The 14907-nt window shown below is 37.9% G+C and overlaps 1 protein-coding gene across 5 annotated transcripts in view; it reads right to left on the reverse strand.

Moving 5' to 3' along the window:
* Window positions 1–14907, reverse strand: part of FYB1 (FYN binding protein 1) — a 185662-nt gene that overhangs the window by 57527 nt on the left and 113228 nt on the right. For all 5 annotated transcript variants that reach the window (XM_049862759.1, XM_049862737.1, XM_049862752.1 and 2 more), the window contains one exon: window positions 3368–3524. In XM_049862759.1, coding sequence (XP_049718716.1) covers window positions 3368–3524 — 157 coding nt within the window. The remainder of the gene's footprint in view (window positions 1–3367; window positions 3525–14907) is intronic.

Here is a 14907-nt window from a genome sequence, read left to right on the forward strand (position 1 = left end):
TTTGTCTATGCTGTTCCTTATAACTCAGAAGTGATTGGGTTTAGGACACACTCTACATTGATATGGCTCCATTAACATAACAAAGAAAGCACTGTTCCCAAATGGAAGTACATATATCCACAGGTACAGGGTCAGGATACCAACTCTTATTTTGGGGGGATACAATTCAATCCATAACAAGTAGGCTTACAGAAAAGAGTTAACATGGCAAACACGAGGCTGCTATCTTTAGAAGAATCTGTTTCCAAGCTTGGCTTTTAGCTGGTATCTGGCAACTCGACTTTGAAAAAATTCCCTACATTGATAGGAAAAGTTGCCTCATTGATAAGAGCGTTCGCTGTGCCTACCTCAGGTAGCTCAGATGGTTAATGCATTGACTGCTAACCGAAAGGTTGGTGGTTCAAGTTCACTCAGAGGCTCCTCAAAAGAAAGGTCTGTTGATCTACTTTAAAACTAATCAGCCACCGAAAACCCTATGAAGTGCAGTTCTACTCTGAAGTACATGGGGTCGCCCTAAGTTGGAACTGACTATGACAACTGGTTTTTTAGGCTATATAAACAATGTGATTTATGGTGAATACTTGCTTTCCTTGTAGAAGTCTGGGATTTTGGTAGCTGCTTTTTTTTTTTTTTTAGGCAGGGGTCACTATGAGTCGGAATTGACTCCATGGAGGTGGGTTAGGCAGAGGATGCTTATATGACCAGCCCCCAGTACAAACCTTGGCTTCTGAGTCAGGAATGGGCTTCCCTGGAAAGAAATATTACCTACTTGTTGTGTTTTCACAGCTGGAGAAAGGAGCACGTTTAATGTGTGTCCTCCAGGCTTGGGGGGAGACAGCATCGGAAACTAGCGCATCAATTTCTTTAGACTCTGCTCGCATCTTTTCCCCTTAGGATCTGGCTGGTTATCCTTACTGTGTGACTGTAATAAATCTTATGTATGACTACATTCTGAGTCCTGTGAGTCCTTCTAGAGAATCACTAAATATTTGGGTGGTCTTGGGGACCCCCAAAATAGTAGGAAGAGTACCAAATATTTCTCCTCTTCTTCACAATTTCTTCTTCCAGTTACCATCTTATATGTCTTGTCATGCTCAAGGCATCTATTAAAATTTCTTACTAGGGTGACACTGGGTACAGAAGTCTTACCAAAGGCAGGGTCATACTATGAGATTCAAAAGTACTAAAGTCAAAATATAATGGGTTAAAATTATCACGGCAGGAAAAATTAGAAAGGAAAATAATTGACACAAATCAGGTGTTTACAAGAACACATTAACTAATTATTTTAATTAAACTAACATTTAGTATGTTAGTAGGCAGATGGCTTACTCTCTTATTTGATAGCAGGATATCATAGGATATTAAAAAAACCCAAACCTATTGCCATTGAGTCCATTTCAACCCATGACAACCCCATGTAGAACTGAGCTCCATAGTGTTTTCTCTTGGCTGTAATCTTTATGGAAGCAGATCGCCAGGCCTGTCTTCTGCAAGGTTGCTGGGTGGGCTCGAACCACCAACCTCTTGTTTAATAGCCAAGAGCAAACCATTTGTGCTACCCAGGGACCATCATGGAATATTAGAATCTTATAAAAGTTTGTAAAATCAAATGCCTGGGAGGATGTATAGGTAAAACATAAATGCACAAAACATAAATTAGACAATAGCCATTAAGCTGCTCTAACATCTTCTAGTTACTGCCTTTAAACCCCAAAGGAAGAATAATAAAATGAAACAAAGTGGTGGCTACTCGTGACAAATGTGTTTTCAGTCCCCATAATCATCAAGCAAGGAGCCCTGATGGCACAACAGCTAAGCGCTTGGCTGCTAACAAAAAGTTTGGCGGTTGGAAAGACCTGGCAATCTGCTCTCATAAAGATTACAACCTAGAAAACCCAGTGGGTCTCATGGGTCGCTATGAGTCAAAAGAAACTTGATGGCACCTAACAATAGCAATAACCATCAAGCATTTAAGGAAAGCTATCAGATATTTTTATTAACAGTTTCTATGATATGGATTATGGACATTAAGTACTTTTATCACAAAGATCATCAATCTGGGAGGGGGACTGAAGTAAAGGAAAAATAAACTGTAGATAAATATGTTGGGATACTATTTATTTGTTGTAAAGGACAATCACATAAGTCAACTTTCTATAAGAAGAAACAGAAGACCTTGTCAGTCCTGCCGTAAGAATCTATGTTCTGCCATCATCTGAGTTTTTCTTTTTAAAACAACATTTTATCCTATTCCAGTCTCCTTCTTCCTTTTACCTCAACCAGCTACTCTGGTAGATTATGAATAAAGAGTCAATTCATAGAAGATGGCACAGTTCTAACATTCTAAAAAGTACCATCTAAGAGAACATTTAAGCTAGGGGTGGGAATGAATTAAGTTTCCTAGGTTTTTAACACCCAGCTAAAAATTCTAAAGGAGGAGAGAAATTCCCATGTTTTTTATTTAAAGGAGAATACACACACACACACACGTGTGTGTGTGTGTGTATATGTATGTATCACTCTGGTGGTTAAGTGCTCAGTTGCTAACTGAAAGGTCGGCAGTTTGAATCCACCAGCGGCTCAGTAAGCGAAAAGTTCTGGCAATCTATTCCCATAAAGACTGTTGTTATTGTTGTGTACCATAGAGTTGATTCGGGGCAGTTCAGCTTTGTCCTATAAGGTTCCTATGGGCCGTAAAGATTACAGCCTAGTAAACCCTACAGGGAAGTTTTACTCTGTCATATAGTGTCATTGGGTTATAGTGTCATTGTGAGTTCTAATAGTCTCAACAGCACACACAACAACAACACACAGCATTGTGGTTAAGATTACACATTTGATTTTGAGTCGGATGGACATTGGTTCAAATTTCTACTGCACACTGTTGTGTAATCTTGGGGAAGGTACTTGACTTTTGCAAAGTTCTATTTCCTCATCCACAAAATAATGATGATGGTACCCACTTGATAAGGTTATCCTGTAAAGTGCTTAGCACATCATAGGCAGTCAGTAAAATATAGTGGTGGTGGCCGTAGTGATGATTATAATGGTGATAGTGGTGGGGGTGATTGTCATGATATAGCAGATAGTTGCGGTGCTGACTTGAAGAAAGCTTTAGGACTTTTTATTAGAGCAACGGAGGTTTTCTTCAAATGAAATTTTAATGGGAAACACATCAAACAGGTAAACAAGAGTTGCTTAGACCAAAAGTGGAATAGGAGCTGTCACTCAGGGAGCCCTTCTCTCTGACATCTGCCCTACCTTTGGGGTCCCAGAGAGTTTACTGTGGAGCCCTCAGCAATCTGTCGAACACAGTTTGAAAATCTACTCACCTAAAGAAGCAGAAAGATAATTGTTTACTTACTTTGGATCAAAGGCAGGTTTAATGTTTCTGGGAGGTAGACTTGGGACTGCTGACAGTGTTGGATGAGATACTGGCAATGGTGGTTGGCTGGCTGGATGGGGTGGTGGAGGTGGTGGTAGGGAACTTGTTGAGTAAGATGTTAGGCCTTTGCTGGTACCTAAGAAACAAAGCAAAGAATACCATGACTTAAGACGAATGTTCAAAATACAAGAACTAGCTGTTCCAGGTATACAGAAATGAGGGTCTTGAATATAAAATGTTAGAAATATATCCCAATTTAAACCTGCATGACATTGCTGGAACCTAAAAAATTCCCAGGCCTTCACAATTCCACAGTCTCTATCAGACTGACCTCAGCAGAACTAGATGGTGCCCAGCTACCATCACTGACTGCTCTGACAAAGATTACAATAGAGGGTCCCAGACAGAGCCAGAGAAAAATGTAGAACAAAATTCTAACTCACAAAAAAAGATCAGACTTAGTGGCTTGACAGAGCCTGTAGAAACCCTGAGATTATGGCCCCCAGACACAATTATATCTTAGTAATGAAGTCACTCCTGAAGTTCACCCTTCAGCCAAAGATTAGACACGCCCATGAAACAGAACAAGACTAAAGGGGCACACCAGCCCAGGGGCAGGGACTAGAAGGCAGGAGGAGACAGGAAAATTGGTAATAGGGAACCCAAGGTTGAGAACGAGAGTGTTGATATGTTGTGAAATTGGTAACCAATGTCACAAAACAGTATGTGTACTAAATGTTTAATGAGAAGCCAGTTTGCTCTGTAAACCTTCATCTAAAGCACAACTAAAAAAAAAAAAAAAAAAATTCCCAGGTCCTGTTGGCTACAGGGTGAATAGAATTGCTTGTCTCTACTATCTTCCCCCTTTACTTTAACCCTCTTCCTCTCTGTCTTTCCCCCTTTCACTTTCTGATTTCATATATTGTACTTTTGAATTATGCTTGTTGTGTAGGGGTTCACTATGAATGATTCTTTTTTTTTAAGTTATTATTTGTGTTTCAGATGAAAGTTTACAGTGCAAATTAGTTTCTCATTCAAAACATTTTTAAAAACATTGTGCTTTAGGTGAAAGTTTACGGAGCAAATTAGTTTCTTATTCAAAAATTTATACACAAATTGTTTTGTGACATTGGTTACCATTCCCGTGATGGGTCAGCATTCTTCCCCTTTAAATCCTGGATTTCCCATGTCTACTTGTCCAGGTTTTCTTGTCCCTTCCTGCCTTCTCATCTTTGCTTTTGGGCAGGTATTGCCCATTTGGTCTTGTATACTTGATTGAATTAAGAAGCAGCTTCCTCATGTGTGTTATTGTTTATTTTATAGGCCTGTTTATAGGGTGGCTATAGGTCAGAATCGACTCGACGGCAGTGGTTTAATCTTTGGCTGAAAGGTAGACTTTGGAAGTGGCTTTAGGCCTGAGTTAGCAGGGTGTCTGGGAGCCACAGTTTTAGGCATTTCTCCAGTATCTGTCAGATCAGTAAGTCTGGTCTATTTTTGTGAGTTTGAATCGTGTTCTACATTTTCCTTCCACTCAGTCCAGAACTCTTTGTTGTGATCTGTCAGAGCAGTCAGTGGTGGTAGCCAAGTACCATCTAGTTCTTGGCTCAGACAGGTGAAGGCTGTGGTGTACATGGCCAATTAGTCCTTTGGACTGATATTTTCCTTGTGTCTTTGGTCTTTGTCATTCTCCTTTGCTCTAAATGTGATGGGACCTATAGACATATATTAGATGGCCACATGCAAGCTTTTAAGCCCCCAGATGCTACGCACCAAAGTAGGATGTAGAACATTTTCTTTATGAATTATGTTACACCAACTGACCTAGATGTCCCCAGAGACCATGGTCCCATAGAAACTTCTATGGCTTTGCCTTGGTCAAGTTGTGCTGACTTCCCTACATTGTGTGTTGTCTTTCCTTTCACCAAAGTTAACACTTGTCTACCATCTAGTTAGTGATTTCACTTCCTTACTCCTCCCTTCCCTCATAACTATCAGAGATTTTTCTTTTTTCTGTGTGTAAACCTTTTATTGTGTTTTTATAATAGTGGTCTCGTACAATATTTGTCCTTTCATGGTTGACTCACTTCACTCAGCATAATGCCCTCCAGATTCATTCATGTTGTGAGATGTTTTGCAGATTCATCACTGTTCTTTAGTGTTAGGTAATATTACATTGCGTATGATCTGTTTATCCATTATCTGTTGATGGGCTCTTGTTTCTATCTTTTTTGCTATCATGAACAATACTGCAATGAATATGGAAGTGCATATGTTTCTTCGTGTTACGACTCTTACTTCTTTAGGATATATTCCTTGGAGTGGGATTGCTGGATCATACGATATTTTTATTTCTGGTTTTTAAAGGAGGCGCCATATCATTTTTCATAGTGGTTGTATGATTTTACATTCCCATCAGCAGTATATGAAAGTTCTAATCTCCCCATAACCTCTCCAATATTTGTTATTTTCTGTGTTTTTGATTCGTGGCAGTAATGTTGGGGTGAGATGGTATCTCATGTAGTTTTGATTTGTATTTCTCTTATGGCCCCCATGTGTCTGTCAGTTTGTCATACCGTGCGGGCTTGCATGTTACTGTGATGCTGGGAGCTATGCCACCGGTAGTCAGATACCTGCAGGGTCACTGGTTGTGGATAGATTTCAGCTGAGGCTTCAGACTAAGACAGACTAGGAAGAAGCACCTGGCAGTATACTTCTAAAAAGAATTAGCCAGTGAAAACCTTATGAATAGCAGTGGAACACTGTGTGCTATAGTGCCAGAAGATGAGCTCCCCCCAGATTGGAAGGCACTGAAAAGATGACCGGGGAAGAGCTGCCTCCTCAAAGTATAGTCGACCTTAATGACGTGGATGGAGTCGAGTTTCTGAAACTTCATTTGCTGATGTGGCACAACACAAAATGAGAAGAAACAGCTACAAACATCCATTGATAATCGGAATGTGGAATGTACAAAGTACGAATCTGGGACAATTGGAAATCGTCAAAAATGAAATGCAACGCATAAACATCAATAGCCTAGGCATTAGTGAGCTGATATGTACTGGCACTGGCCATTTTGAATTGGACAATCATGTGGTCTACTATGCCAGGAATGACAACTTGAAGAGGAATGGCATTGCATTCATCGTCAAAAAGAGCATTTCAAGATTTATCCTGTCAGTGATAGGATAATATCCATATAACTACAAGGAAGACCAGTTAATAAGACTATTATTCAAACTTATGCTCCAACTGCTAAGGCCAAAGAGGAAGAAATTGAAGATTTTTATTAGCTTCTGCAGTCTGAAATTGATCAAACATGCAATCAAGATGCGTTGATAATTACTAGTGATTGGAATGCAAAAGTTGGAAACAAAGAAGAAGGATCAGTAGTTGGAAAACATGGCCTTGGTGATAGAAATGATGCTGGGGATCACGTGATAGAATTTTGAAAGGCTACTGACTTCTTCATTGCAAATACCTTTTTTCACCAACATAAATGGCAACTATACACATGAACCTTACCAGATGGAACACACAGGAATCAAATTGACTACACCTGTGGAAAGAGATGATGGAAAAACTAAACATCATCAGTCAGAACAAGGCCAGGGGCCAACTGCGGAACAGATCATCAATTGCTCATATGCAAGTTCAAGTTGACTGAAGAAAATTAGAACAAGTTGACCAAAGCCAAAATACAACCTTGAGTATCTCCCACCTGAATTTAGAGACAATCTCAAGAAAAGATTTCATGCATTGAACACTAATGATCGAAGACCAGATGAGTTGTGGAATGACATCAAGGACATCATACATGAAGAAAGTAAGAGGTCATTAAAAAGATAGGAAAGAAAGAAAAGACCAAAATGGATGTCAGAAGAGATTCTGAAACTTCCTCTTAAACACTGAGCAGCAAAAGCAAAAGGAAGAAATGATGAAGTAAAAGGACTGAACAGAAGGTTTCAAAGGGTGGTTCCAGAAGACAAAGTATTATAATGACATGTGCAAACAGCTGGAGATAGAAAATCAAAAGGGAAGAACATGCATAGTTTTTTTTTTTTTAATTAACTTTTATTAAGCTTCAAGTGAACGTTTACAAATCCAATCAGTCTGTCACAAATATGTTTACATACATCTCACTCCCTACTCCCACTTGCTCTCCCCTTCTTGAGTCAGCCCTTTCAGTCTCTCCTTTCATGACAATTTTGCCGGCTTCTCTCTCTCTCTATCCTCCCATCCCCCCTCCAGACAAGAGTTGCCAACACACTCTCAAGTGTCCACCTGATATAATTAGCTCACTCTTCATCAGCGTCTCTCTCCCACCCGCTGACCAGTCCCTTTCATGTCTGATGAGTTGTCTTCGGGGATGGTTCCTGTCCTCTGCCAACAGAAGGTCTGGGGACCATGGCTTCCGGGATTCCTCTAGTCTCAGTCAGACCATTAAGTTTGGCCTTTTTATGAGAATTTGGGGTCTGTATCCCACTGATCTCCTGCTCCCTCAGGGGCCCTCATGCATAGTATTTTTCAAGCTGAAAGAACTGAAGAAAAAATTGAAGCCTCAAGTTGCAATAGTGAAGGATTCTGTGGGGAAAATATTAAACGACTCAGGAAGCATCAAAAGAAGATGGAAGGAATACACAGAGTAATTATACCAAAAAAGAATTGGTCAATGTTCAACCATTTCATGAGATAGCATATGATCAGGAACCGATGGTACAGAAGGAAGAAGTCCAAGCTGCACTGAAGGCATTGGTGAAAAACAAGGTCCAGAAATTGATGGAATATCAATTAAGATGTTTCAACCATCAGATGCAGCACTGGAAGTGCTTACTCATCTATGCCAAGAAATTTGGAAGACAGCTACCTGGCCAACTGACTGGAAGAGATCCAAATTTATGCCTATTTCCAAGAAAAGTGATCCAACCGAATATGGAAATTATCAAACAATATCATCAATATCACATCTGAGCCAAATTTTGCTGAAGATCATTCAAAAGCAGCTACAGCAATATATCAACAGGGAGCTGCCAGAAATTGTGGCCGGATTCGGAAGGGAATGTGGAACCAGGGATATCATTGCTGATGTCAGATGGATCCTGGCTGAAAGCAGAGAATACCAGAAGGATGTTTACTTGTGTTTTATTGACTATGCTAAGGCAGTTGACTGTGTGGATCATAACAAATTATGGATAATATCGTGAAAAATGGGAATTCCAAAACATTTAATTGTGCTCATGAGGAACCTGTACATAGATCAAGAGGCAGTTGTTTGGACAGAACAAGGGGATACTGCATTGGTTTAAAGTCAGGAGAGGTGTACATCAGGGTTGTATCCTTTCACCATACCTAATCAATCTGTATGCTGAGCAAATAATCGAGAAGCTGGACTATACGAAGAAGAACGGGGCATCAGGATTTGAGGCAGACTCATTAACAACCTGCGTTATGCGGATGACACAACCTTGCCTGCTGAAAGTGAAGACTTGAAGCACTTACTGATGAAGATCAAAGACCACAGCCTTCAGTATGGATGAAATCACAATATAAAGATAACAAAAATCCTCACAACTGGACCAATAAGCAACATCATGATAAACGGAGAAAAGACTAAAGTTGTCAAGGATTTCATTTTACTTGGATCCACAATCAACAGCCATGGAAGCAGCAGTCAAGAAATCAAATGACATATTGCATTGGGCAAATCTGCTGGAAAGTGTTAAAGTGTTGAAAAGCAAAATGTCACCTTGAAGATTAAGGTGCTCCTGACCCAACCATTGTATTTTCAATTGCATCATACGCATGGGAAGACTGCACAATGAAGAAGGAAGATCAAAGACCTGAAGCCTTTGAATTGTGGTGTTGGAAAAGAATACTGAATATACCATGGGCTGCCAAAAGAATGAAAAAACCTGTCTTGGAAGAAGTACAATCAGAATGCTCCTTAGAAGCAAGGATGGCGACACTGTGTCTTATATATTCTGGACATGTTTTCAGGAGGGATCAGTCCCTGGAGAAGAACATCATGCTTGGTAAAGTACAGGGTCAGTGGAAAAGAGGAAGACCCTCAATGAGATGGATTGACACAGTGGCTGCAACAATGGGTTCAAGAATTAGTATGATTGTGATCATGGATCAGGACAGGGCAGTGTTTTGTTCTTTGGTACATACGGTGGCTATGAGTTGGAACTGGCTGGACAGCACCTAACAACAACAACAACAACAACAACAACAACAACAACAACAACAACAACAACAACAACAAAGGCTAATGATTGGGAGCATTTCCTCATGTGTCTGTTAGCTGACTGAATGTCCTTTTTGGTGAACCATCTGTTCATATCCTTTGCTCATTTTTTAATTGGATTGTTTGCCTTTTTGTTATTGAGGTGTTGAAGTATTCTATAGATTTTTGAGATTAGATTCTTGTCAAATATGTCATAAACCAAAACCAACTGACCCCATGGGCAAAATTTTTTTTCCAGTCTGTAGGTTGTCTTTTTATTCTTTTGGTAAAGTCTTTTGATGAGCATAAATGTTTAATTTTTAGGAGATCTCAGTTATGTAGTTTATTTTCTGGTGTTTGTGAATTTTTAGTTATGGTTTGTATTGAATTCATGCTGTGTATCAAGGAAACTCTGGTGGCGTAGTGGTTAAGTGCTACAGCTGCTAACCAAAAGGTAAGCAGTTCGAATCCACCAGGTACTCCTTGGAAACTCTATGGGGCAGTTCTACTCTGTCCTATAGGGTTGCTAGGAGTCGGAATCGACTCGACGGCAGTGGGTTTGGTTTTTGGTTTTTATTAAGGCCCCTAACACTATCCCTATTTTTTCTTCCATGATCTTTATCATTTTAGGTTTTATATTTAGATCTTTGATCCATTTGGAGTTAGTTTTTGAACATGGTGTGAGGTATGGGTCCTGTTTCATTTTTCTAGAGATGGACATCCAGTTTTGTCAGCACTATTTGCTAAAAAGACTGTCTTTAACCCATTAAACGGACTTTGTTCCTTTGCGAAAAATCAGCTGTCAATAGGTTCTCAATTCTGTTCCATTGGTCAATGTGTCTGTCATTGTAACAGTACCAGGCTGTTTTGATTACTGCAGCTGTATAGGTTCTGAGATCAGGTAGTGTGAGGCCTCCTACTTTGTTCTTTTTCTTCAATAATGCATTTCTTATCTGGGGTTTCTTTCCTTTCCATATAAAGTTGGTGATTAGTTTTCCATTTCATTAATGACTGCTGCTGGTGTTTGGATCAGGATTGCATTGTACCTGTGGGTCACTTTGGGTAGAATTGACATTATCACAATATTGAGTCTTCCTATCCATGAACATGGGGAACGTTTTTCCATTTATGTAAGCCTCTTGGTTTCTTGCAATAGTGTTTTGTAGTTTTCTTTGTATAGGTCTTTTACATTCCTGGTTAGATTTATTCCTAAATATTTTATCTTTTTAGGGGTTGTTATAAATGGTATTGCTTTCCTGATTTCCTTTTCAAAGTTCCCTTTCTTGGTGTATAGGAATTCAACTAATTTTTGTATTTTGATCTTGTATCCTGCTACTCTGCTGAATTTTTCTATTACTTCCAGTAGTTTTCTGGTGTAATCTTTGGGGCTTTCTGTGTATAAGATCATATCATTTGTGGATAGGGGAAATTTAAATTCTTCCTTTCTAATTCTTTCTCTTGTCTTATTGCTGTAGCAAGAACTTCGAGCACAATGTTAAATAGGAGTGGTGAAAAGGGCATCCCTGTCTTGTTCCCTCTTCTCAGGGGGAATGCTTTCAGCCTCTCTCTGTTAGTTTTGTAAAGATGCCCTTTATTATGTTGAGGGATTCCCCTTCTATTCCTATTTTTTCAAGAGTATTTCTCAGGAATGTGTGTTGGACTTTATCAAATGTCTTTTCTTCACTGATTGATATTTTTATGTGATTCTTTTCTTTTGTTCCATTTACATGGTGGATTACATTGATTGATTTTCTAATTTTGAACTATCCTTGCATAAAAAAAAAAAAAAACCTGCAATAAAAAAAAAAAAAAAAAACCTGCATACCTGGTATGAATTCCACTTGGTTGTAGTCTTTTTTTTTTGATATGATGCTGAATTCTATTGGCTAGAATTTTGCTAACAATTTTTGCATCTATTTTCATGAGATGTATTGGTCTGTAATTTTCTTTTTTTGTGGTGTCTTTTTTTTTTTTTTTACTTGGTGTTAGTATCAGGGTTATGCTGTCTTCATAGAATGAATTCAGGAGTATTCCTTTCTTTTCTATGCTCTAAAATAGTTTGAGTAGGACTGGTGTGAGCTCTTCTCTGAATGTTTAGTAGAATTCTCCAGTGAAGCTATCCAGGCCAGGGCTTTTTTTTATTGGAGTTTAAAAAAATTTTTTTATTACCTCTTCAATCTCTTCTCCTGTTATGGCTCTGTTTAGATTTTCTATCTCAGTTTGTGTTAGTTTAGGTAGGTAGTGTTTCTAGAAATTTGTCCGTTTCCTTTACATTCTCAAATTTGTTGGAATACAATTTCTCATAGTATTCTCTCATGATCCTTTTTATTTCAGTTGAGTCTATTATAATGGCCTCAGTCTCATTTCTTATGTGGGTTATTTGCTTCCTATCCTGTTTTTCTTTTGTCAATTTGGCCAATAGTTTGTAAGTTTTACCGATCTTTTCAAAGAACCAATTTTTGGTCTGTTGATTCTTTTTCTATTCTCTATTTCATTTACTTCTGCCCTAATCTTTATTATTTCCTTTCTTCTGGTGACTGTAGGCTATCTTTGCTGTTCTATATTTTTTCAGGTTGTAGGGCTAATGTTTTGATTTTGGCCTGTTCTTTTATGATGTGTGCATTTATTGCTATAAATTGATTTCTGAGCTCTACCTTTGCTGTGTCCCATATGTTTTGGTATGATGTATTTCTATTCTCATTTAATTCTGTTAATTTTTTGTTTCATTTTTTATTTCTTCTATTACCTAGTTGTTTTTAAGGAAGGTGTTATTCAGTTTTCATGTATTTGATTTTTTTTCCCTTGCTCTTCTTGTTAATGATTTTTACTTTTACGACATTTTGATCAGAGAGAATGCTTTGTATTATAATGATGTCTTTTTTTTTTTTGGATTTTATCTAAGGGTTGCTTTGTGGACTAAAACGTGGTCTATTCTGGAGAATGCTCCATGTGAGTTGGAAAAGAATGTATACTTTGCTGCTGCTGAGTGGAGTATTCTATATATGTCTATGAGTCGAGTTGATTGATTTTAAACAAAAAGTCACTTAGAAAGGGAAAATAATAAGACTATATTCTGATTACTTAGCAGAAACTGTGCAGGCAAGAAGGCAATGGGATGACATATATAAAACCTTGAAAGAAAAAAGTCCCAACCAAGAATAAAATATCCTGCAAAACTCACTCAAACACAATGGTAAAATTAGGACATTTCCAGATAAACAGAAATTAAGGGAATTCATAAAAAACAAAATCAAATTTACAAGAAATATTAAAGGGAGGCCTTTGATTAGACAACTTTGTTACTTTCTTTCTAAATGTTCTGTCCTTTACCAACAGTGGTGTGCTGAAATCTCCTACTATTATTGTGAAACTGTCAATTTCTCTTTTCAGTGCAGTTAAAGTTCGTTTTGTGTATTTTGGAGCCCTGTTGCTGGCTATGTAGACATTTATTAAGGTGAACTGTCCCTTTAATTATTACATAATGTCCTTCCTTGTCTTTTATGGTTGATTTTGCCTTAAAGTCTATTTCATCTGAGATTAATAAACTAACACTGCATGATGTATTCTTTTTCATCCTTTGATTTTTAATATATTTGTGTCCTTATGTCTAAGGTGTGTCTCTTGTAGGCAGCATATTGATGGGTCATACTTTCTTATACATTCTGCCACCCTCTTTCTCTTTACAGGTGCATTGAAGCTATTTACTTTCAGTGTTATTATCAATAGGTATGAGTTTATTTGCTGTCATATTGTGCTTTGTGTGTGTGTGGTGCTGATGTTTTCTTTGTTCCCCTTACTTTCCTGTGCTGAATTCCTTTTGTTGGTGAATTTTCTTTTTTTTTTTTTTCCCATTATTATAGGTTGTGTTTACTGAGACTTTGTTTTTCTTCTTTTTTATTCTGATGAGTAAGTTTGTTAACTTTCTTTGTGGTTACCTTGAAATTTACCCTTATCTTCCTAAATTTGAACCAGTCTTTTATTTCTTGATATCACCTTGACTTCCTCTTCATTTCAAAGTTCTATACCATTTATTCTGCCTTCTGTTGTTTTGATGTCATCGTCATTTAGTAATGGATGCCTCTGTTTCCCAGTTTTAAGTCTTTATAGCTTTGTTTTATTACTGAGAGTTCCTTACCTAGGTTGCTATCTGGCTGATGCTGTTCTGTGTCCTAGACTCCGGTTGTTGTCTAATGTTGTTGGCTGTCTAATCAAAGGCCTCCCTTTAATATTTCTTGTAAATTTGATTGCGTTTTTACGAATTCCCTTAATTTCTGTTTATCTGTAAATGTCCTAATTTCGCCGTTGTGTTTGAGTGAGAGTTTTGCAGGATACTTTATTCTTGGTTGGCACTTTTTTCCTTTCAAGGTTTTATATATGTCATCCCATTGCTTGCTTGCCTGCATAGTTTCTGCTTAGTAATCAGAATATAGTCTTATTATTTCCCCTTTCTAAGTGACTTTTTGTTTTTCTCAAGCTGCTCTCAGGATTCTTGCTTTGTCTTCGGTTTTGGAAAGTGGGATTATGATATGTCTTGCTGACTTTCTTTTGGGGTCTATCCTATATGGGGGTCACTGAGTTTTTTGGATGGTCAACTTTTCATCTTTCATGATGTTTGGGAAGTTTTCTGCCAGCAAATCTTTGACAGTCTTTGTGTTTTTCATTTTCTCCCCCTGTTCTGGAACTCTGATCACATGCAAATTTTTGCTCTTGGTTGTGTCCCACATAATTCTTAAGTTTTCTTCATTCTTTTCTTGATTTTTCCTCAAACAAGGTGGTGTCCATGGAGTTGTCTTCAATCTTGCTGCCTCTGTCTTTCATTGTTTCAAATTTGCTCCTAAAACCTTTTACTGAGTTGTCCATTTCTGAAATTTTGTTATCTTTTGGGTTTCTAGTTGCTGTTTTTGTACAATTTCTATTTGTTTACTTATTTTGTATTTTTTCTTGTATTATTTTCCAGAATTCTTCTATTGCTTTGTGTTTTTCTTGATTTTGGTTATGTTTTCATTGGCTTTGTCTGTGTTTTCTATGATTTTGTTTTTTCCTTGTTTTGTCTGTATTTTCCTGATCTTTTTCCTTATCTCTTGGAGAGCTCTAGATATTAGTCTTTTGAATTCTATATCAGGTAGTTCCACTGCCTTTTATTTTACTGGAAGGTTATCTGATTCTTTATTCTGGTCACCTGCTAGAGTCATCTTGTCCTCCTTTTTTATATGTTTTGATATTGCCAGCTGTCTCCAAAACATTAAGGTATTGTTTTCTCTATTTACTGATTATATGTTTTTCTGTTTCATCCTGC

The sequence above is a fragment of the Elephas maximus genome, chromosome 2, assembly GCF_024166365.1.
Source record: "Elephas maximus indicus isolate mEleMax1 chromosome 2, mEleMax1 primary haplotype, whole genome shotgun sequence".
Classification (NCBI taxonomy): domain Eukaryota; kingdom Metazoa; phylum Chordata; class Mammalia; order Proboscidea; family Elephantidae; genus Elephas; species Elephas maximus.